Genomic DNA, 25,423 nt, shown 5'->3' with positions numbered 1-25,423 from the left:
TATGCACGTGTGTGTGTGTGTTTGTGGTGGATCTATATGCATGTGTGTGTGTATCTGTGGTGGATCTATATGCACGTGTGTGTGTGTGTGTGTGTATCTATGGTGGATCTATATGCACGTGTGTGTGTGTGTGTGTGTATCTGTGGTGGGTCTATATGCACGTGTATGTGTGTGTGTGTGTATCTGTGGTGGATCTATATGCACGCGTGTGTGTGTGTGTGTGTGTGTTGTTTCCTGTAAGGAAAAGCTTTGAAAGGTTCCCCCGAAGACACTAATGAGTTTGGCACCCTTCAAGATGTGTCTCGTAGGTAGTAATTCTAATGACAGGCCCATGACACATGCTCTAAGGGAATGTGACAACAGTCCCGGTTGGGAGCACGGCTGCTGCAGAGACCTGCTTTCAGCCCCCAAGCTCTGCGCTGGGGAGAGCAGGCTGTATAGACCTCTGCTGACCAGGCTGAGAGCTTCAGATACGGCATCACACAGGCCTTTCAAGAATAACACAATGATCCGTAGGTCAAGGTGACCATAAACAGCCCACATCAGATTAGATCATTACACAGAGACAAGGTTACCTGAAGGAGGAGTAGGAAGGTTTTACTTTCCAGGTATTTTGTTTGCTGATTGTTTTTAGACGAGGTTCAGGCTTTTTATCCTTGTCCATTTCCCTAATAGTAGAGGTGGCTACAGACAGGCACGGGAGCTTTGGTTGCGATCTGTCCCCAAAGATTTATGAGAGTGTACCGTAGGGGGAAAAAAATGCTCTTCAAAGATGGCTTGAGTCACATGGAACCTCCGGGGCCTTTTGAACAACATGAGCATCTTAAAATAAAAGACAGGTAACCTCTGATCATTTAATTGGGCATGGATCATGTCATGCTTTCCCTTGCTTCTAGACTCATCTCTCCCGTTTCCATTTCATGCACCTCTATTACTTTCTACTTCCTTACACCCCTGTGCCATGCCTCTCTCCATTACGGTTCTTTGATCATTTGGTCCTCTGTTTATTTATTTTAGTATACAAGTATCTATTGAGTTTCTACTAGGTATGGCATCTTGGAAGGCATGAGAGAGATGGAAAGTATCATCGTGGCCTCTCGTCTCAAGAAGCAGACCCCCTAATTGGGGCACAGAAGAGAAAACTAATTTGCTAGTCAATTGCTGCAATAAAGCTGCGTACAAATGATTACACAGTACAGTAGCTTACAACAATACATGTTTATTCTTACACTTATGGGTCTGCAGGTCAACGGTTGTCTGGCAGATCTGCACTGGATAGTGATCTTTCAGGCCGTGAGTCAGCTGCCTGTGACTCCAGGCTGAGGGCTGGGCTCAGATCTCCTTCGTGCGTGTTTGTTCTGGGGCCCGGGTGGAAGGGCAACAGATTCCCTGGGGCATGCTTTTCTCATGGCAGGTTACAGAATGAAGACCCAAACTAAACCACACAAAAACACGTAATATAATGCCTAAAATTTTAATAGCTGAAACAAGACACATTGTTCTTGGTTTGATTGTTTTAAAGATTATTTATTTGAGAGAGAGCAAACATGAGCAGGGGGAGGGGCAAAGGGAGAAGGAGAGAATCCGCAAGCAGACTCCATGGTGATCACAGAGCCTGACGTGGGGTTCAGTCCCAGGACCTTGAGATCATGACCTGAGCCAAAGCCAAGAATCGAACACTCAACCGACTGACCCACCACCCAGGCTCCCCTAAAGCAAGTCACATTGTTAAGCCCAGTGTCCATGGAGTAGAGAAATATATTCCACCACTCTCGTACATTACAAGGCAACATGATACAGGGAAGGCATGAAGAATTGGCAAGATAATCGAATCTACCACAGTCGAATCTGATAAGTGGTACAAGAGCAGTGTATTCAAGGTTTCAGGGAAGTACAGAGGAATATCTTAGAGGAGGGGTATATCCATCTGGTTCAACCAGGCAAGAAGAGCCCGTAGGATGGATAGACAGGTGATGAATGGGTAGATAGGTGGAAGATACATAATGAATCGATAGGGAAAATAGATCAATAGTAGATAAATCATGGATGGATGGATGGAAAAATAGATAGCAGATAGATATACAGACAGATAACAGATGGATAGATTGATGATACATAAATGGTAGCTAGATGATTAGATAGATAGATGCCTACATAGTTGCGACAGGGGGTTTTGATTTTACACAGCATGGTGAAGCAGGCTCTGTAAGATTTTCCTGCACCTGCTGATGGAACTTGACATTCAAAGGCCACATAGTCAAGAAGGGAAAATGGATGCGGAATGGAGGACATCGAGGGCAGACTGGAACCCGTTGACACTGAATGCTTGTGTTCAAGGGTGGACTGAAACACATGTCAGCTCTTGTTGCCTCTGCCTTGGGGACCTTGATGACAGAGGTGAACACACACCTGGCCCAGCAGTCAGAGAAGCTCAGGGAGGATCTGAGGAAGGCAGAGCTGTTGCGGGCTCAGCAGCGGCTTCACACCAAGGAGGCAAGTGAGCACATCAGCAGCAAAGTGTGTAAGCTACAGAATGACTGTTGCTTCCCTCTGTCCTTCACATCTCCTAAGAATCTTCCTGTGGCTCATCTGGCCAGAAACATTAAAAGAATAAGAAGTAGAGAAGAAGGAGGGGGAAGAGGAAGTGAACTGAAAATCTGGGAAGTGCAACTGAGCATAGGCTAGTCGACACATGCTGCAGCCATCACAAGGGAAATTGAATCCAGCTCCTAGAAAAAGTAAATTAGAAAATGCTTTCAGGGAAGTTCATATTTGAACTGAATCCTTAAGTCCTTAAAGGTGAGCAGGTGTTAACCAGGAAGGAGGAATGACCAGGTGTGAAGCATGAGAAAGGTTAGGCTCAAGAATACGGCCAAAGCCACCGGGAATACATCATAGTCGATGTTGGGTTTAACCTGCTGCCGCAGAGGAGCTTGTACACCGGGGGTGTCATGGGGCACCTCAGGGAAAGAATTGGAAGAGGCTTATTATAAACAAAATAGGGCTTGTGCACATGCTACAGACATTCAAGGGCATGGGAGTCAGTTTTCATTGGCTGTTTTTGACAAGTATTAGTCTTGTGATGGACTGAATCATTCTCCACCCCGAAGTCCATATCCCGAAGTCCTAACACCCAGGAGGTCAGAATGTGATTGTATTTGAGGAAAAGGCTTTTGAGTGGATAACGAAGGTTAACAAGGTCCTGTGGGTTAGTCGTAGGAGAACTGGTGTCCTTATAAGAAGAGGAAGGGACACCCCGGGGATGTGTGCCCAGAGGAAAGCCGTGTGAGGAGGTGCTGAGGAGAGAAGTGTCTGGAAGCTAAGGGGACAGGTGTCTGGAGAAACCAAACCTGCCAACACCTTGATCTTGGACTTCCAGCCTCCAGAATTGTGAGAAAGCAGATTTCTGTGGTTTAAGCAACCACCCACCCCTTCCCCCACAGCTTGTGATATTTTGTTACAGCAGCTCTCACAGACTCATACAGGTATGCTGGTAGCTTTTGTCTAGAAAGCAGGAAGGGGGAGCAGAGCTGGAGTCGTCCCTGGTAACAAAGCAGTCGGAAGGGCAAATGGCGTTATTTCTGTGGTCGCAGTGTCTTTATCTTTCTCTTGTTCCATGTGGTCTCCAAGTCTGGTTATTTTTCTATTCTGGGAGAGTTGTTTGTGTTTCGTTGGGAACATCATGGCCTACCTGTCAGCTACCAGCTGCCGGAGCTGCTCCCGGCCTTCCCGTTGGCGGATGCGGAGAGCCGTCTTACTCACTGATGCAGAAATTACACGGAGTCTCCAACACTTACTTTGTTGACTCCAGATGCCTTTGCTCGATGTACCAGAGTCGCAGCCTGGCCTCACGCTTCCTATTCTCTTGTCTTCCCTCATGTTGCCCAACACTTGTGCTGTTCCACACAGACTTTCTCTTCACCGTTGCCCACATAAACTGTCCCCCTCAGACTGGTCTCCCCTGCCGGGGATGTCCCCACACTTTCCTTGCTCATCCCTCCCCACCCAGCGCAAGCGTACCCTTCAAGATCCTCCACAAAGGACTCCGCTTACTCCAGCCCAGTCTCCCCATGTCTCCTTCCTTGCAACTCCTAGAGAATGTCGCAGCAGCAGACCCCCTCGTATTCTTTGCTCCCTGCAGCTAAATTCTGTGTGTCTAACAGGATTGTCTGTTCCCAGGGGGCAGGGGCCATTTCTAGAACCTCTTTTGAATTCCACTGCAGGTACTAAGACTAAGGTAGCCCTTCAGATACAAAAAGTGTGGTTGGTGTATTACATCATAGTTTTGTTTCCTTTTTAAAGTGGGACCATCTCATGACATCTTTGTGTTTCCTTCGCTGCCGGGAGGGTGTCCTTGACTTACTCCTGTATCCAGCCAGCCAGCCAGCAAGTATTTTTGAGTGACTATTTTTGTGCCCAGCACTCGATGTTTAAGCCAAGTCCTGAAGGATACACAGAAATAAACCCAGTGAGGGGGTGGGATCGCCGGAGAATTTTGCGCTTGTGGGCAACCTCAAAGCATAGCGCAGAGGCAAGGGAGACCCCATGTGTGAGGACCAAGAAGAGGGTCCCAGGGCAGAGGGCACAGTGCACCAGCTGAGAAGACCTGGAAGTGACGCTGGAGTGGGAGGTGGGGCTCGTGAGTCATGGTCTGTGACTTGGACTTCATCCTCAGAGCGGAGAAGTGGGGAGCCTCTCAAGGGTGCCGAGCAGGAGGCAACTGGGACCATGTTGCAATAGCAGACACACAACCGCTGATGTGTGCAACGTGGTCCAGAGCCAGTGGGACTGGAGGGAGGGAGGCCCCTTAGAAACCGGTAGCCCAGATTCTGGTCGTGTAGATGGTGAAAAGTAGGTTGAGTTCTTAAGAAAGTTTGGTTCAAAGGACCCTCACTGTCTCTCAGGCGAGTTTTACTTCCAAGCATTCTGGTTCCTAGATATTTCTATTCATCAAATCCTGCTTTGGTGATGGAATTAAAAGCAAGACTTGGTTTAAAAAGCACTTACAGCTCTTCTTCTCTAAGTATATGGTGTTTTGCTAAAAAGTTGGAAACAATTGGCCCCAGAAATGTCATCCAAGTCTGGAGTTCTATAGTTCCGTGTAACTTTTGGAATCTTTATCTGGCAACGTCCATGGACACCTTCAAAAACGACTTCTGCTGTTGGCCTTTTTGAACTGCTGGATCCAGCCAGCCCGTCCGAAGCGTATGAACTTGGGAGGTTCTGAGCCCTTGTTCTGTTCTGCCAGCTGGGTGCCATCTCCTTGTTGGTCAGCTGGGCGTTAAGGGCGGCGCGGAACAGCGGGGCGCCTCTCCATTCTAACTCAGGAGTCAGGGTGAGGCGCTGAGGGTTTGGCTAGAGACTGAGGCTAGAGCAAGCCAGACAGCCCTGCCTGGCTCCTTGTCCAGGGGCATGTGGCTGTGGAAGTAGCTGCTTCCTTTTCAAACGAGGCTGCCTTCTAGAGTTCTCAGTGCAGTGCCCAACTGATTCCTGAAACTTCGAAACGTTCCTGCCTCCTATTTGATACTGCCCTGCTTTTTTATTTCATGTCCAAACCAATAATACACAATCATCTGGCCAGCAAGGTAAGTCTAGACTTTGGGGGCATAAGTTCTGTCTCTCCGGTGACATCTGAGCCACTTAGCACTGGGGCATCTCGCTGGGCCTCCTCCTCGGGGTTTCATTTGCCCAGGGATTTTGGCCTTGTTCCGCTTCTTATTATGTCCCCACAGTGCTCCTCCTGGGGGATCTCACCCACGCCTAGAGGTCACTAACTGCCTGCTACCTCCACGCAGGAGGCCTGCCGCCAGCTTCTCAAGTTCAGCTGGTTCTCTGTGGACCCTGCACCTTTCCTGTCCCCTTGCCGTGTCTTTTGGTCTCCCTCTTAGTTAGCAGAATCGTCATCTACCAAAGCAACATATTAGCACCATCAAGATGACCCTCCCCTCCTCTCTTGTCTCTGTTCCACCCATTCAGTTTTCCATAAAATGGTTCCATCCCTAATTATATCTTTTAACCGCCCACCCCTTTCTGCCTTCTGGGTATCTACTGCATAGATAGTGTGGGATAGGGAAGAGGACTAAGCCTGACCCCTGATCTCTGCCACATGCTGCCTTTGTCGGCAAGGGCTCTCCTGACCCCCAGCTCCTCGTGTTCTAGGTAGTGTAGTGTGGGTGATGATCTCTACTGGCTGCCTTGCCCCCTGAAGGGAGTGATCCGATCTTACATGGAGCATCTTCAATAAAGCCCAGCCGATGGGCAGTGGTCCACAAAGAGAGGAACCCACTTCGAAGGCCACCTCATCCTCTCTTACTTGTATGGTGGCCTCCCTAGTGCCCTCCCTGCCTCCCAGACTTGTCTGAGTTCTTGCTGGAGTCTCCCTTCCAAAACAGCCACCCATCTGGGCCAGAGACGCTGCAGAATCGGTCCTGGCTTCCTAGCGCCAGTTTCTAGTGCGGAATGCAATGTCCTTCCTTCCTTCGTGGCGGGCTACTTTCCGTCTCGTCTCTAGTGTCCCTTTGGCCTCTAGAACCTTCCCTTGAAGATCAGAACTCAGTCATGTTCTTAGAACATTTACCATACATATCGTACCAGCACTGATGTATGTATTATTACATATAGGAGTTATATATAAATTAATATGATTAATATACACAACTATATTTAATGTGATATATACATATGTGCATAGGGGTGTGTATGTGTATAAACAGGAATAGGAAAGTCAAAGTAATGTTGAACGTCTAGCCCTGCCATATAAAACAAAATCAATTTAATACACTTTTAAAAGTGAGGATATATCCCCTGAGGAACTGACTTAAGGAAATCTGCGTTCTGTCTTATTTCTAAAAACAGACGGAGGATGGAAGTGATAAGAGGGTAAGCTTCTGTCGACCGTGGGAACCCCAGTGAGTGACAGGCACGAAAGGCCAGACTTCCTGGCATTTGCATTTGCCCACTCCGGGCACTGTGGCACGGTCGGCTACAGACTGAGCTACCTGGTGTAGGCCTCCTCCTGAAAATGAACAAAACCAAAATGAGACTGGCCTCTGATTCTTTTTTTTTTTTTTTAAGATTTTATTTACTTATTTGACAGACAGAGATCACAAGTAGGCAGAGAGGCAGGCAGAGAGAGGGGAAGAAGCAGGCTCCCTGCTGAGCAGAGAGCCTGATGCGGGGCTTGATCCCAGGACCCTGGGATCATGACCTGAGCTAACAGCAGAGGCTTTAACCCACTGAACCACCCAGGTGCCCCTGGCCTCTGATTCTTAATCGCTGCCCATTAAGGACACTGGTTTGGTGCAGGACGTCACGAAAAACACTCTGTGATGTGCATTGCTCTCAATTCTCGAAGTTTTTTTCCATGCGTGTCCTTGTCAACACCCAGTCCTACCTACTTGGAATTTATCAAATCCCAAACTTAAGCGTTATGGAAAGTAAGGAGGAAAATACGTCTGTTGATCACTTGATTGTCTATAAACTCGTATATAGGGTATTTTAAAGTTCAAAAAAAAAATGATTAAAACAGCAAGCTTATCATTCCGTCCCAGTGACTCTATACCATACTTAAAGCCAGGAACCGGCCCTCCTAGCCTTGGTGTCCTGAGAGATTCGAGCCTTAGTTTCCATAGTCGAGCATGGGAAATGTTTCACAAATTGTATCAGAGAGCTGTGAGCCACTGAGATCCTGTCCCTTAACAAGAAGAATGGGCCTCCCAGAGAAATCGAGCCATTGAGCACATGCTTATTAAATGTCTACCATATGCCAAGCATTGTTCCGAAGTCGTGTTAAAATGGGGTGAGTCTCTGCTTTCGCGTGACTTCATTTCAGGTGCAGGAAACAGATAATAAACAAGTAAACAAGCAGATGATTTCATTTCAGAGTTATATATAAAGAAATGTAACATTTAAAGCACCTGCACATTCTGGGAGAGCTGTGAATGTGTTGTGGGGGCTTGGGGAACACTTTCCCGAACCATCTGAGTTTTTCTTTCATCTCTACCGTAGGGTCATATGAATCCCCATCTTGGCCTCATCTTCCTGTGAGGAAGACTTGTCTGCTCCCCCCACAACCTTCCTTATACGTGTGCTGTTTACTCCTTAGGATCCCCTAGGATCAAAGCCACTAAGCAGGGGCTCCTGGGTGGCTCAGTGGGTTAAAGCCTCCGCCTTCAGCTCAGGTCATGATCCCAGGGTCCTGAGATCGAGCCCCACATCGATCTCTCTGCTCAGCGGGGAGCCTGCTTCCCCCTCTCTCTCTCTGCCTGCCTCACTGCCTACTTGTGATCTCTGTCTGTCAAATAAATAAATAAAATCTTAAAAAAAAAAAAAAGTTAAGCAATAGGGATCCCCAAGGGCACCAAATTCTACATGTCCATTGAGCACTCGTGGACAAGGGTCAAATTACAGAACCTCTTCACCATGGCCATTTGAACAGGTGGAAAGGCAGCTGTGTATGCACGGGTCTGTCTTAAAAATAGCAATAATACACTTGGCCCATTTTTCATGCGAATGTTAATGCCTAACTAAAGTATAGTCACCTGTGGCCTTCTCAAGATTTCCCATCTGCCCATGAGTGGTCCTTGACAAAACATTGGGCCAAAAATTGCTGCTCAGTTGTAAACATGTTGTTTGCTAAGTCATAGGAGTTCATGAACCATAGTTAGTTATTTGATCAACTACGTAGCCCGTGTGTTCCGTGGGAATTCCTTTCCTTTCTTCGGCTTGTCTTCAGCAGACCTTTCGCTACCTACCCAGAAATAGTTGTCCAGACACACTTTCTGTCTTTACAGCTCTTCCCTTTATCACAAGCAGGCATCCTTATTCTTGATAATACCTCTGAAATTTATCTAGTGCATATTTTCAAGTGGCTTCTTGGAGCTCTAAGTACTGTATGGTTTATTATTTATTTCTACTTATTGATAAATATCATACTTTATCATTTTAAGGGGCTTTCCGATTATTTTTGCTAATTACTCAGTCCCATGCCCCACTCCTCCCAGTAAACCTCTCCATTTTGACATGCGTAAGGAGTTGCACGGCTTGTAGAAGGAATTTTTTTTAGAGCTTGGAGGCCTTGGACTTGATGGGCTAGTGGCCTCCTGCGTCTGCAGTCTGACTGGGAGGTAACATTTGAGCGCTCCGGTGACAGGATCTCATGTTACATGAATCCTTGGGTTACCATCAAACCCTTCCTTTACTAACGCTGCCCGGGTTTACTTTAAACCAACTGTCAGTTTTATGTTTCAGGTAGTGATTTGTGATAGCTATGTCCTTTTGGCTTTGGAGGGTTTTCCCCTCAAGGCAAAAGAGAGCCCGGGGAGTCTGAGAGAACAGGATTGCTCCATGGTCTGCTCGTTCCAGCTTCTGCCTCTGGTGCCGCTCTGGGCTCGCCCCTGTGGGCAGATTTCACTACTTGGCCTCCATTTTGCCCATAGAGACCCTTCCTTGGAGACTGATGAAGCTGATCAGAGAAATTCTGTGTTTTCTGCTGAAGATCAGCTCTGGACAGATAGACATTTATCTATTCACACGCAGAAATATCAACTTTATTTAACACCTATTGTGTGTCAGGCACTGAGCATACTGGAAATCCATTTCTTGTAGACCTCGGTCATTGCTTCATATTTACTTCATGCATTCTCTGTATGCTCTTTTTGTCTTTTGTTTCAATGTGATTTCTTAATTGAATCTGCCAGTTCTTTGTATCTGCTATGGTTTGAATGTTTGTGTCCCCCCAAAATTTATTTATTGAAATCCTAATGCCCAATGTGATGGTGCTAGGAGATGGAGTCTTTGGAAAGTGATGAGGTCATGAGGCTAGAGCCTTCAGGCATGGGGTTAGTGTTCTTCTAACAGAGGACCGCCCCCCTCCAAGACCCTCTGCTTCTGTCACCATGTGAGGATGTGGCGAGAAGGTCCCAGCTATGAAGCAGGAAAGGGGCCCTCCTCCAACGTGACCATGCTGGTGTCTTGACTTGGCAGCGACCAACTGTGAAAAATAAATTTCTGTTATTTATAAATCACCCCGTCTGTGGTATTTTGTTTTAGCAGCCCAAATGGACTAAGATAGTCTCTAAAACTAGCAGCAAAACAGATGTAATGTCCTTGATGCCTCCAAATTCCAAGATTGTTCTTTTTGGATGGGAAGCTAAGAGGTGGGCTACATCTTGATACTATCCCATCCGTCATCAGAGAAGGACTCTGTATTGCCTGGCCCTCCTTCTCTAGCATAGGTCATCTTGTACCTTTCCATTGAAACACTCTTCTCTACTTACCTTTGCAATGTAAATGTCAAAGTGCAAAACTAAGGTATAGAAGCCAGAAAAAAAGAGGTAAAGAAGCCAGAAAAAAAGAGGTAAAGAAGCCAGAAAAAAAGTTGTTAATGTCACATTTAGAAATTCGGCTTTTAATTCTAGAAATTACCGGTAACATAAATAGATGCACATATAATTTACCTTTGAGAAAATTTTTGGGAAACTCAAATCTAGAAAGGTCAAGAAATCTGGCTGATTCTCAGCTCCCTTCCGTAATCCCACATCTCAGGCATTTTTCAGTTTTCACTCCTCAAGTTTGGATTATTAGGTAAAAATTTCATTTATATAGTTAAAAACCTATATAGAGGTATATAGAGGCACCAAGATCAACTAAGTTTCGCTGCTACTCTTTGCCGATTACTGGCCACAATCTTTTTGAAAGATTTTCTCTACAAACCATATTTCAGGGTTGCTAAAAATCAACTCTCTTTAAATGACCTCAAATAAAATAAAATCATCCTCCAGAGTTCTTAGTCTGTCTAGGTTCAACTTAATCTTCATCTGAAATAAGGTTTTGAAAGGAATCAGTAAATACTAGTAGCCAAAACATAATCTTATAATCAATCTTTCATTAATTTACTATCTACCTTCTATGTTTATTACCATTGCGTTAGAAAAGCATAAGGTTTGGGGCGCCTGGAGGCTCAGTTTGTTAAACGTCTGACTCTTGATTTCAGCTCAGGCCATGACCTCAGGGTCGTGGGATAGAACCCCATGCTGAACACGGAGTCTGCTTGAGATTCTCTCTCTCCCTCTCTCTTGGCCCCTCCCCCACGTGTGCTCCCTAAATAAATAAATAAAGCTTTCAAAAGAAAGGGACATAAGGTTCATTGCACTAAACGCTCCTTCAAAGCCATGCCTTGCGTGGGTGTGCTGGGAGCACCTGGCCCCAGTAGAAACACTGGATCACCTTGTGGAGCAATGGAAGGAATGTTGGCCCAGGGGCCGGTTTAGACTGGATTTTCACACTCACTCATTATTGCAACTTCTGTGCTCAGTCTTCCTGTATGTGAACTTTTTCAACTGAGAAGGTAATGGTACCGGGTCCTCCTGTCCCACAGCGTTGTTGTGGGGATTGAATGAGCTGCATGTGAAAAGTTCCTGAAGTTTAAGACACAGCAACATGTGTTAAGGAAATCTCAGTGCCTTTGGCTACATCAACTGACTGAGTGAATTAGGATAAAAGTGAGCCATTGTGGGTTTTTCCCCACATATTTGTTAAGGAAGCTACATAAAGGAATTGTGAAAATGAAATGGTCTTTTCCCCAAAGTTCCCATAGTTAACAATAAATTTAGGGGCACCTGAGTGGCTCAGTGGGTTAAATCCTCTGCCTTCGTCTCAGGCCATGATCCCGGGGTCCTGGGATTGAGTCCTGCGTCAGGCTCTCTGCGCTTCCTCCTCTCTCTCTGCCTACTTGTGATTTCTGTCTGTCAAAAAAATAAATAAAATATTTAATAAATAAATTAATTCCTTTCTTTATTTAACAAATACTTATTAAGTCCTAGCTGTGGGAAAGTTATTTTATTGGGTGGATTAAGAAGTGCAGAGGTTGGGGCGCCCGAGTGGCTCAGTGGGTTAAGCCTCTGCCTCTGGCTCAGGTCATGATTTCAGGGTCCTGGGATTAAGCCCCGCATTGGGCTTTCTGCTCAGTGGGGAGCCTGCTTCTGCCTCTCTCTCTGCCTGCTTGTGATCTCTCTCTCTCTCTGTGTCAAATAAATAAATAAAACCTTTAAAAAAAAAACTGCAGAGATTGATCCCATGGATGTAGAGTCAAAGATTTACCACCCAATATGTAAATGTTAGAAATAAGACAGTTTCTTTCTATACACTCACCTTTATGACCCCAAGTTCAGCACACATGACTGGTGGGTGTAAAAACCTTAATCAGTTCATCTTAGTGGACTTTGGACAAGTACTGGTCTTACTTACCTCAATTGTGGTCTCATTATTTAGGTCCCTAGACTAAAAAGGGAGTGGAGAAAATATAAATATTTATATATTTATATAAAATATATAAATTTAAAATATATGTGACTATATAAAATAAATATATATTTTTAAATAAAATATTAATATTTATATAAAATATAAATATAAATATTTAATGGTTTGATTTGCTTCCATTCCTTACTACTGTGGATCCATAATTCATTTCCCTGTAGGAATAGATGCATGTACTGAAGCACTGGCTTCTGATGCTTAGAATCTATTTATGGATACGCAAATGCATTCTTGTTATACATTAGTACTTGCCTCATAGTTTAGCCCCCATTAGATATTGTATACAAGTATTCAACAAGGTGGGTGTAGAAGGAACATACTTTAACGTAATAAAGACCATATATGACAAGCCCACAGCTAACATCATCCTCAGTAGTGGAAAGTGAAAAGCTTTTCCAGTTCAATCAGAAACAAGACAAGGATACCCACTCTCACCACTTCCATTCAACATAGTATGGGAAGTCCTAGCCAGAGCAATTTGGCAAGAAAAAAGAAATAAAAGGCATCCAAAATGGACAGGAAGATATAAGACTGTCATTATTTGTGGATGAATGATATTATATAAGGAAAACACAAGAGTTCACCAAACATTTTGTTAGAATTAATGAATGAATTAGGTAAAGTAGTAGGATGCAAAATCAATATACAGGAATCTGTTGTGTTTTTATATACTAACAGTGAACTATCTGAAAGAGAAATTAAGAAAACAATTTCATTTACAATTGCCTCAAAATGAATAAATTACCAAGAATAAATTTAACCAAAGAACTGAAAGAGCTATATATTGAAAACTATAAGACAATGATAAAATTGAAAAAGACATAAATAATGGAAAAGATGGTCCATGTTCATGGATTGGAAGAATTAGTATCGTAAAAATGTCCAAACTACCCCCCCAAAATCTACAGATTCAATGAAATCCTTATAAAAAGTTCAGTGGCATTTTTCACAGAAGTAGAACAAACAGTCCTGAAATGTATATGTAACCAGATAAGACACCAAATAAACCAAGCGATTTTGAGAAAGAAGTACAAAGCTGGAAGCATCACACTTCCCAATTTCAACCTATTTACAAAGCTATAGTAATCAAAACAATATGGTATTGTCCTAAAAACAGACAAATAGATCAGTGGAACAGAACAGAAAACCCTTGGGGCACCTGGGTGGCTCAGTCAGTTAAGCATCTGCCTTCGGTTCAGGTCATGATCCCGGGGACCTGGGATCGGGCCCCGCATTGGGTTCCCTGCTCAGCAAGAGCCTGCTTCTCCCTCTCCATGGCACTCCCTCTGCTTGTACACTCTCTCTCTCTCTGTCAAATAAATAAATAAAATCTTTTAAAAAAAAAAAGAACAAAGAAGCCAATAATAAACCCACACTGATATGATTGATTAATTGATGACAAAGGAACCGAGAATATACAATGAGGAACGGAGTCCCTTCCATAAACGTTGCTGGAAAAACTCGACAACCATGTGCAAAGGCATGAAACTGGACTGTTTTATACCAGACTCAAAAATTAATTCAAGATGGATTAATACTGGAATATAAAACCTGAAACCATAAAACTCCTAGAAGAAAATATAGGCAATAAGTTCATTGATGTTTGTCTTGCTATGTTTTTTTTTTTTTGGATCTGACACCAAAAGCAAGGGCAAAAGAAGCAAAAGTCAATAAGTGGAACTACATCAAACGAAAAAGTTTCTGTACAGCAAAGGAACCATCAACCAAATGAAAAAGCACAGTACTGAATAGGAGAAAATGTTTGCAAATCATATATCTGATAAGGGATCAATATCCAAAATATAAAAAGAACTATAAATCTATAGTAAAAACAAAAGAAAACAACAAAAAGAAAAATACAAAACAAAACAAAAAAAACTGAACATGCTGAATAGACATTTTTCCAAAGAAAACATACAGAAGACACACAGGAGACACACAGAAGATGCACAGAAGACCAATGGGTATAGGAAAGGATGCTGAACATCAAAAATCATCAGAGAAATGCAAATCAAGACTGAAATGAGATATCACTTCATACCTGTCAGATTGACTATGATCAAAAAGATAATAAATAACAAGTGTTGGAGAAGATATAGAGAAAAGAGAACCCTTGTGTACTGTTGGTGGAAAAGTAAATCGGTGCAGGCATTGAGGAAAGCAATATAGATGTTGCTCAAAAAAAGAAAAAAAAAATAGAACTATCACATGATCTAGCAATTCCACTTCTGGGTATTTATCCAAAGAAAATGAAAACACGAACTCAAAAAGATATATGCACCCCCATGTTCATTGCAGCATTATGCACAAAATCCAAGATACGGTGACAACCTTAGTGGCCATCAGTGGATGAATGGATAAAGAACACATGTACACACACACACGCACGCACGCACTGGAATATTATTCAGCCATTAAAAACAATGAAATCTTGCCATTTGCAGCAACATGGATGGATCTGAAGGGCATTATGCTAAGTGTAGTGAGTCAGAGAGAAGACAAATACCATATGATTTCACTTATATGTGGAATTTAGAAAACAATATGAACCCATAAATACAGAGAACAGAGGGGAACGTGGGGAAAGTTGGTGAAGAGAGCCAAAAGGTACAAACTTCTAGTTATCAAATAAATCATGTTGGCTTAATGAACAACATGGTGAATGTAGTTAATATAGTTAATAATATTGTATTGCATATTTAAAAGTTGCTAAGAGACAAACAAATAAATAAATATTTTAAAAAGGGGCTCAGTGGGTTAAAGCCTCTGCCTTTGGCTGGGGTCATGACCCAGGGTCCTGGGATCGAGCCCCACATCAGGCTGTCTGCTCAGCGGGGGAGTCTGCTTCCTCCTCGCTCTCCGCCTGCACCTCTGCCTGCTTGTGATCTCTGTCTGTCACCAAATAAATAAATAAATAAATAAAAATTTAAAAAATTAAAAAGTAGCTAAGAGAATAAATCTTAACAGTTCTCATGAACAGAAAAGAAATTTTGTAGTTGTATATGTTACCGAATAATAGCTAAACTTGCTGTGATGATCCTTTCTCAGTACATACAAACATCAAGTCATTATGTTGTACACCTGAAACTAGTATTATAGGTCAGTCATACCCCAATAAAAATGTTTTTATAAAATTTTTGAAGAAATTTATGGAAATATTAAGTAAGAGTTTGTGTCTGAGCGGCACAATTTTCCCTTTTTCTTTCTTTCTTTTTTTTTTAAGATTTTATTTATTTATTTGACAGAGAGAAATCACAAGTAGGCAGAGAGGCAGGCAGAGAGAGAGAGGAGGAAGCAGGCTCCCCGCGGAGCAGAGAGCCCGATGCAGGGCTCGATTCCCGGACCCTGGGATCATGACCCAAGCCGAAACACATTTTCCCTTTTTCTAAGAAACAAAACCATGGCCTTCCTCTTTTTGTTAATATTCCCACCGACAGGGGGCGCCTGGGTGGCTCAGTCAGTTAAGCGCGGGGACTCTTGATTTTGGCTCAGGTCAGGATCTCAGCGTTGTGAGATCCCGCTGGCTTTGGGCTCCACCCCGTTTTGGAGCCTGCTTGAGATTTTCTCCCTCCCTCTCCCTCTGCCCCTCCTCCCACTCGCTCTCTCACTCTCTCTCATCCCTAAAAAAAAAAAAAAAAAATGAAAAATATTTGCCCCTACAGGACATACCCAGTTTCATTACGGGATCTTCAGGGACTTTAAACAAATTCATATTTGTTGCCCTCCATTTAAGAACGGGGGTCAGAGAGAGCCACACTAAGTGATTTCTGCCTCGGCGAGTCACTAGAGGGATGGCTCCAGCTCCTTCTCTCCCTCCAAGCTCTCGCTGGTTCCATGCTCATTTATTTGATGCTTCTCTTGCTTCTAAGGAACATCTTGGGGGTTATATAAAATCTTTCATTGGCAAGGTAATTCATTTTTGCATATTCACTCCATAACTTCCAGGTGCTATAATGAAGGAGGGAAATGTGAAAATACGAAGTTTTAGGGACACACATTATTTCATTGTTTGACCTTTGTCCAGTTATTCATCATGTCGACAGGGATGGAGACAGGGGTGGGGACCGCTGTCAGTCACCGCTGCATATTGTCCTCAGTGCCTTGATAAACTATGCGAGATTATTGTCCAGTCGACTGAAGAACCCTCAGCACCTTCCAGAACATCTCCATTTCCCTGCCTGTGGGCCAAGACTAAGTTCAGAGGTCACAGATCTAGCAAGATACTGGGTTGTATTCCAGATCCTCAAATAGGAGAGAGTCAGAGTGCGCCATTATTTCCCCCCTCCCCCACTGTTAATCCCATGGGTGTTGTGACTCCAGATGATTACTGAGGTGCTGCTTGTGCTAATGCAGGACAGCGACCTCCTTTGAGCCTGGGAGTGAAGAATCCAGCGTTCGGTGATCCAGCCGTGTTCCAGGCTGTTCCCTGCTCCGTGCCACCCAACTGAGAGCAATCTTGGCTTCCTGCGAGCCCAGAGCACTGATGCCCTGGTTTGCACTTTCAGACAACTGACCGTTCCGATCACAGCATCTCGTCTTTTCTCTCTGTGTTTAGCCTGCTGTTTTGCTTGGCTAATCTGCATGGAATTCTTCTAATTCCAATAAACAGAAGTATAATGGGTATTTCCCTGGCCGACTGTATCTGCTAAGCCCGTTGGGTATAATGTAGCAGGGAAGCGGATTTTTCTTACTTTGGAAAAGACCATTTAATTGGTCTTTTGAGGAGGAGGCTCCGGTGTCAACTAGGACTTCAATGTGACCAAACAATCTCGGCATGGCATCGCCTGCCTCCTTTAAACGCCCTGCTTCAGGTGAACTCTGATTTGCGAGAGCTCTGGAGCGCACAGAGTTAAAATATTTCCCAGTCCCCCAATCTTTGTCTTCTGCATCCCTGACCCAGGGTGGGGCTCAGGGTCTTGACCTTGTCACTCTTCCTGAGGACAAGAGGCAAGGAACAGATGAACCCAACTGTGAATTCAGTGTCCCAGAAAAGAGAAGCAAAAATCCTTTTTAGCACACTGACCTATCCAAATCCTCCGGTAGTCTTCTGTGATGCTTACGGATCGCAGTTGCTAGCCGGAAGAAAATGTGGCATTGGCTTGGCTAGGATATGTATAAGCAAAAGGTAAATGAGTTACTTCTTTTTCTTTCCCATTTTTGAAGCTGGTAAGTAGGAGAACGGACACCAGGCAGGTTTGGGTGAATGCAAACAAGACCCCTATAGGCAGCACAGTGTATTCATGTAAAAATATGCCTAGACAACATAACTTGTCAGGGAGGATTATTTCTACTTAGTGAATCTGCAGGAGCCCCTTTGCTCCACCATTCAGAATTTGACTAGAGAGGAGAGTGGGGAAAGAGAGAGAGAGAGAGAGAGGGAGAGGGAGAAAGCGCGCATTAGTGAACCGCTACTGTGGCATTGATGTTTGAGCGTACTTCTGAACCAGCTTTTGTTGAGACTATCAGTGTATCAGTGTAGAAAGCATGCGCTGTCCCAAATCCGCTGTTACTATGAGAAATGAGGAGCTGCTTTTAAGGTATGTTGTTGTGTCCTTTGTTTTTAATGTGTGCTTTTCTAGTTTCTGGAGCTGGCTGAGACAATAATCACGCTCGGCATCAAGTAGCTTCCTTATCTTAGAGGGGGAAAAAAGAATCGAGAGAGAGAGAGAGAGAGAGAGGGAAACGAAATCAAGACCAAGGACTGGGAGAAAGGGAGCCAGCGAGAGAAAGGGAAAGGACTGCCCAGTGCGAGTTATATTTGCACGCGTTGCCTTTTGAAAGCATATCATGAATTTGTTCCCTGCTATTTGTGAGTGGCCAGCGGATAATTTTAAAGGCTCTGAATCTGGCTCTTGGTGTGTCTTTTCCTTTGCAATGTCTAAGCCTCTCATTATCATGCACTCTGCATGGAATAATCACCGAAAAAGGAGCTAAAGAGACTCCATATTAGACTTGCGTTCCCAATACCGCTCTAATCTGGACTTAGCCTACCTAAATAGTCCTTCTCTGTTACCAGGTTTGGATCAGTTTATCCTGTTTGCCAAAATGTGTACCTGTTTAAAGACCTCTGTTCATGCATGGCGTCCTGGGTCCCTATGTATTGAAAGCAAATATTTGTCTCCTGCTTCTGTGTTAGGGTTCGATCACATACCAAGAATGAGCCACCACTGACCTTTTGGGAAGCAGAGAAAGAATTATGATGGAATTGGCATCCTGCTTTGAAAAATGTAGTCTTTTGTTTATTTGCTAGCAGACATTGTAGCACTGAATACATCTTTGGGTCTGACAATGGGACCGGTTGAACAATGGAGCTGTCAAACTAGCTTAATGCATGTCTGGGGCTTTTTTTTTTTTTTTTTCCTTTCTCAACACCCTTTTTATCTGCTTTAATCTTGTTTGTATAGACTCTACAGAATGAAGAGCTTTTAGAGCGGCTTGTTTGTGGTTTTGTGCTTTAAAAAAAATTTAATATCTACCATTCATAGAGCTTTTTGCATTTTGCAGCGATGTTGGTTGGATTAAGTTAGAGATTTATTGCTTACCTCTCTGTTAACTACAGAAAGCAATGTATTGATTGAGACTGCTTGTAATACCATTATCATTCTGGCAAATACCTTGTTATCAGACATGCCTCTACAGTGTTTAATGCTGGAGGATTTTAAATTTGCCTGTTTGGTGGACTCCCGGAACATAGCAGGAAAGAGAAGTTAAGGGACATATTTTTGATATTTAAGTAAATTGTCATTTCTAGCCTCTTTTTCCTCTTTTGGCATCCAGGTAGATAGATGGTTTGGAAATTCAAGGACACGTGAGAACTTTTGCCCTTAGAATATTGGTCATAAACTACTGTTCCATAACCTATTTAAGTTATTAAGTTCAAGGTCTCTGTGGAACAAATTGATTGTTGATATATGGTTATGTGCTCATCAAATGCATTTTTATGCACAGCAAACATTTCTCATGTCTTCAGAAATCTTGATTTTATAAAAGAAGCACTGGTTTCTAAGGTGAAAACAGTTCAAAAAGAGGAAATGGGGAAAATCTGTTTCAAACTTCTCAAATATTGAAACCATTCTTACTCTCCTGCTTAATGTAAAAGAACTGGTCCTAGAATTCTCAGTGGCCGTTGATTTACATGAAAATCATCTTCCTAAGGTTGGTTTCTTTAAAGAATTTCTCTTATCTAACACTTGAGTGTCTGGCTTAATTGGTTGTTCGTGCCACAGCAAAATATTGAAAAATATTCATAAATGTACAAAGGAAGGTTAAGGACCTAACTTTTAAACACAAAAGGGAATCATCTTAAAGGGCAAAAAAAAAATTTTTTTTAATATTTAGTTACAAATATTTCCTCTTGAATTGTACTGTGGTTCAAGTTAGGGATGCTGTCAGTAAATAAGGAGCAAAAAGCATTCCGCATAAAAAACACAGTTAGGGAACATTAACTATTGTTTAGAGTTTGGACATGCATTTTAATTTTTTTAACTTAAGGTGAAATGTTTTGAAATATCTAATTCAGAACTATTAAAATTAATGTTTCAGGCTAAATAAATTGCACTCTCAAGTGTAAATTGTCTGTTGCCAGTATATTCAGAGCCTGGGCGGACCCAAAAGGTATTTGTAGTAGAATAATATTTCAAAAGTTATCCATTGTGAATAGAGTGGATTTTAAATGCATACTTAATATGTTCTCTTACTTCCGATGGGATCTGGACTGCTCATTCCATCGGGTATGCCAATAATTGCTTTTAGGATGAGCTCATAAAAGGTAATTGGCGAAGCTTTATATCTGAAGCCCACTGTTACCAGCACCCCTCGATTCTGCTTTCATGGGAGATTTTTATTCCAAACAAAGGCTGCAAAGCAATTTTTTGTGGTTTGGGAGAAAAGTAGTCCTCTGTGCTCCCTAGCTGCTTGTCGGTAGCACACTGAAATAAGAAAATAACTTGGAAGCCTCCATGTTGAATTTTTTGACTCTATTACAATTATTTACCCGTCATTCATTCACTTTAATCCCTGGGTGGTCATAATTAGGTCCAAGAACAAGGGAGATCCTTTCTCACTTTGCTTCTCCTGTGGTTTGATCGATCACCAGCTTTTGGAATTTGGGGACCCCCATTCCTGTGTCCAGCTTGCGGGTATCTTTTCCTTTAGCCTCATGGGGACGGTATGAGGCCTGAAGTTGGCAAACTTGTTTGCATCTAATTGCACAGCAGTAAGAAGATATGTAATCTGTATCCTGCCATTAGCCTCCATGTGGGATGATCCCCCCCCCACAGTGACCTAAACAAATGTCAAAGTAAATTTTAATTCTAAGCCTCGACTTGCAGAAAAGGAATAGCAAAAGATTCAAACTGGGAAAATGGCTTCTTTCAATAGAGTAACGATTGTGCCCAGAGTCCCTTCACACACGAGCCTTGGGAATACTCACACAGCTGTGTTCGGCTGAACACAGACCGAGATCTGTAAGCTCCACGTATTAATGCTCTTTTATTTGTTCAGATGAAACCTCACATTTTTTTTTTCTTTTTTAAAATAGGAGTGTGTGCTGTTGCAAAGATACCCCTTTGGGGCTGAAAAACAAAGAGCATTTGATTAATATTCTTATCTTGAACTTGATGGCAAGTGCAGATTGTGCGTGCATACCTAGGAAGTCATTCACGGAATGATTCAATACCAATTATTGTCATCAGGGGGGTTAATTAGGTGAAAATGTGACTGATGGAAAGTTCATTGCGCTCCGCCCTGGAAACGCCCAGGACAGGTAAAGTGCAGAAGGAGGAGGGTTATGTGGAGATGGTGGTTCTGGGCTTAAGGGGCCAGAATTTATAGATGAAAACCATCCCCTGAGCTGGTGTAACTGTGGCAGTGGGGAAATAAGAAATGCCCAACTTCATTTCTCAAATGGCGAGGTCTGTAAAGTCATTAACAAGACGCAGTTCATTCATGGGCACGTTCCCAGCCCCGTAGCGTTTCTCTGAACCTTTTCCAGCAGGAGAAAGTTATGGTCCGTTCTGTGGCGCAGGAATGCCTTGGTTCGCCTTCGTCAGCCGTCACTGCATTTCTTTCCACTCTTTGGTAATTCCCGGGGGCGTTGGTGGAGAGGGGCGGGTTTCCCCCCTCCCTAAAACTGTTGCTTCTCCGATGGTTATTGGCTCTGGGAGTTTTTCTGAACTCACGGTGACTTTTGTTCTGGTAAGGTAAGACCAAGGCAGTGGTTTGGAGAAGACTGAAGTTCGTGGCATTTTCTTAACTGACATTGGGGGGAGGGTGTCAGAGGAAGGAAAGCATATGTGAGGCTTTAATGTGTTGCCCATTAAGAACGGAAATGGGGTGTCCAGGGGCCGCAGCACCTTTCCGATCACACGGTAGCAGTCTACAGAGATGGCAGTGACACGGAAGCTAGGCATACACGTAAGAGTGTGTGTGTGTGTGTGTGTGTGTGTGTGTGTACCTCCACTCAACTCTGAAAAGTGCTTGTTAACCCTAATTTGGGATGAGGTACCCTTTGTTCCCACACCCAACCTTCTGTTCCGTGCAGTGTCGTTAGGGATTATCACGCACAGGTATGTTTCGCGGCTCTGTCGCTTTTTTCTCTGGCGCTGACTGATCTCAGTGCATTTTTTTATATGTCAAGACCATCACGGTTAACAGGAAATGGCGTCGGTGGGGAGGAGGTGACACCAGCCCGGAATGACATGTATTACCAGGGCGGCTTGGGCTGTTACCTCAGCCCATTCCAAGGATCCACCCGCGACTGGCTGCTTGGGATCAGGGTGAATCACTGGAGCTTGTAAGACACAACTTACCAGGATGCCCTCCGAGAACAAGAAAAACTAGGATCTCTCCCAGAAAATCATTCAGCTTGACAAACTTAGGAGGGCTTGAGATTGAAAGTTGTAGCAATGATACACCTACGACACCTGGCTTTTTTAATCCCTCTCTTGAGAAAGCTTGCAGCTGCAATGGGTTAAAAAAAAGAAAAAGAAAAAAATTGCTTTTGGACTCTGTGAACTGGCTTACCCATTCATTCAGAAGCGATCCAGGAAACGTCTCTGGAAATGAAAACTCCCAGAGTCAGTGGTAAGAGGCGTGGTACGTTCCAGCAATTAGGATTCATTTGGACCCTCTTTGGAAACTGACCCGATGGAAAGGGATCGAGACCTCACCCCAAGCCCCAGGATGCTCAGGGCCCGCTCTCTGTAAACCACAAGCTTCCCCTTCCCTCTGGTTTAGGCTGTTGGCCCTCACAATGGAAGGTGTCAGTGGAACTTTAATACTGTCAGAACAATAGGAGTAGAAATGGCTTTCTCTTTTCCTTTCTACCTGCCAGTTCCAGGTTGAAACAAAGATTGGGTTGAGCGGGATTGGGTGGTATGGGGGAGATTATGATTGGAAGTAAGGAATGAAACCAAAATTTATTAACAGTCGATGCCTGGCACTACATCGGGTGGGTTTTAAAATTTTTATATACGTTAATCCTCACAAACATCCGAGAGTGACGGGTAGACATGTTTCCATCATTTTAAAGATGAGAAACTGAGACAGAGAAAGGTAACAGTTCTGCAGGCCCACAGCCTGTAAGGGAGGGACTTGAACTCAGGACTCCGCCAGACTCCTTCCCTGCTAAACTGAAAGCCTAAGTGTTGGCTCTCTGACACTTTAAAGTCATCTGTTCCTCTCTTGCTACATTTGCACCACGGCCTTTGACTTGCACGTGCCTCAGGGTTTTGCCACCGAGGAAGTGGTACCGTAAGAAAAAAATAATGAACACGAAAGGAAAACTCGCAGTGGTGTTTGCTTCTGGCTTCTAATGACTCCCCTTCTGTCCTCACTCATCTGCCTTCTAGTTCATGAGGTCTTTGAATTCAAGCATGCTTCGCCTTGCTTTCCTCGGGCCTTAAGCTCTACAGTGGGAATAGGCGTTGGCAGAAAAAAAGAGAGAATTTTGAAACATTATGAAGTTGAAATGTAACTTTTGGTCCGTCAGTGGGGCCAACACCTGTCCGATGGCAATCATAACCAATCATACGGCACAAGTATATATTGAAGTCAATCTGAGACATAGTTCCAGACATCTAGAAACTGACAACAGTCATCAAACGGAGGAAGCATAGCAAGTAGAAAGGTATCAGGGTTTGAGGCAGAGGACTGGGAGTTGAACTGGCCTGTGCAGTAAGAATGAGTGAGAAGGATAACTGTCCTGCTATTAAAACAAAGCAAAGCAAGATCCTTAACTCCCTCTCCTTTCTTCCCCAGACCCAAAGTCTTTCACACCTCTCCTGCTCCCTAACCTTGCCATATTCCTACAAAATAGGACAAATGTACCTATTAGCCTCCAAAGCATCTTGAGACTGAACTATGGGGTAACATAAAGGTTTACACTCAGCAGTGGAGATAAGATAGGATAGGACACATTCCACTTAGCTTGGGAAGATAGCTTAGTCACCTGTTCACGAAGACTTAGGGTAGTTCTTTTAAGCAGAAGAAAAAAAAAATATTTGCCTGTAATGGACTTTAGGGGAATTAGAATCAAAAGCAAATTTAAATAAAGAGTCATCTGGGATTTTCAAAAACTTCTATCATAAGCTAAAAATGGCTAGAGATTTGAACCATATTATAGGGAAAAAATAAATTTCCTGTACTCAAAACCTTAATGTGTTTTCAACCTACATGTCATTTTAATAGCTTTGTTATGTAATTGCTGTAGTAATAATTAGGTTAGCACATTGCACCTTTTATTTGAGGATCATGGTGGACTTTGATTTTTCGGCCATTTGTCTCTACGAGGAAACGATGGCCATGCCCATGACAGAGGTCTAGCTGATGAATCAGTACATCAAAGGACGCGTTCCCCGTGTCCGTCATCAACTCTTTGACAGAATCAGATGCGGAATCAAACAGGTTTGGTTCTTAAATCTTCTCACCTTTTCCACTCAGTTGGAAAGTAGCATTTGCCTTCAAGAGTGTGACCTGCACACACCCTATCAGGTGGTTTCTGGTCCTGGTAACCAAGGCTCTGTGACGGCGACCCGTCATCATTGTGGGCAAAGCGGATTCTTGTGTTTTGTTTTACAGAAACCCGAGATTTGGCCCTCTTCGTCTTCATTCTTCTTCCAGATGTATTTGTTTAGGGAAAAAAAGAGAGAGACGTTCGGGCACATGGGGCTGTCGTACCTCTGGGGCTGCCTCTCCAGCTGAGGTCTGGACGGTTGCCAAGATCTGCCTCAGACAGCCCCACCCCAAGGTCTCAGACTCGCATTTCCTTGTCCCCGCGCCCCCCACCCCGGCACCTGTTGCTGCTCTCTCTCTCTCTCTGTGGACCTCATGTCTGCCCCACTGCTGTACCCACCCAGCTGTTGGGCTCAGCTGTTGCATTTCATCAAGCAGAAATCTCTCCTTTTTTCATGGAACAACACATGACAGTAAGATGAGAACTTGTGGCCAATCGGGGACAATCTTTTGTAGGGGTTGGGAGGGGGGGATGTTGGAGGGCACATTGCCAGAGAATTAAACGCCTCGTGCTGATGGGTATAAATTTTGTTCCTGCCGCCAGCCTGGCACCAGATAAGGGTACCTGGTGTGGTCCGACCCATCTCGGGATCTTCCGGAAGCCAATGGAACATTCCTCCAGAGGTTTTCACTGAGGGCCTTCGTGTGCAGAGCAACACACTAGACCTTTTTCCTCTGCCCACTGTTTCTTCACTCTTCTCCATGTTCATGTCCTGTGTCCTCACTTCATGGGACACACAGACTTGCATCCACCCCCTCCCGCCCTCTGGTCATGTCTGGAAAGGAATCCCCTGGCTCACTCCAAGACAGCTGTTCCCAGTTCACAAACCAGCTCTGGTCAAGGCGAGGCAAACGTGCAGATTAAGCAACCAACCGCAACTCCCTTCACTTTGATAGTCACCTGCCTCCTCAGACATGCAGCTGTAGGGGGAAGCTTCTGGCATTGTCTGGCTGCCATCTGAGAGAGGAAGCTAAGAGGGGGAACAAAAAGAAGGCAGCGCCGGTATCATGGAGAAAGGCAAGGGGAAGGCCAAGGTGGAGAGAGAAGTGATGAGCTGGCTGGGCTCTGGGTCTGACAGACCCGCGGTGTTAA

At 43.9% G+C, this 25,423-nt stretch overlaps 1 protein-coding gene across 6 annotated transcripts in view; it reads left to right on the top strand.

Annotated features, from left to right (window-relative positions):
* Positions 1 to 25,423, top strand: part of CELF2 (CUGBP Elav-like family member 2) — an 810,060-nt gene that overhangs the window by 486,276 nt on the left and 298,361 nt on the right. For 3 of the 6 annotated variants that reach the window (XM_044227890.1, XM_044227889.1, XM_044227891.1), the window contains exon 1: positions 17,674 to 17,855. The exons of 2 other annotated variants lie outside the window; for them this stretch is intronic. In XM_044227890.1, the coding sequence (XP_044083825.1) occupies positions 17,803 to 17,855 (53 nt within the window). In that variant the 5' untranslated portion in view covers positions 17,674 to 17,802. Of the gene's footprint in view, positions 1 to 17,673; positions 17,856 to 25,423 lie in introns of those variants that run through there. One more of the 6 variants, XM_044227892.1, reaches the window with a different exon arrangement.

The sequence above is a fragment of the Neovison vison genome, chromosome 12 (genome assembly GCF_020171115.1).
Source record: "Neovison vison isolate M4711 chromosome 12, ASM_NN_V1, whole genome shotgun sequence".
NCBI classification, from domain to species: Eukaryota; Metazoa; Chordata; class Mammalia; order Carnivora; family Mustelidae; genus Neogale; species Neogale vison.
The sequence above is the reverse complement of the archived record's forward strand: the minus strand, read 5'-3'. Positions and strand labels throughout refer to the sequence as shown.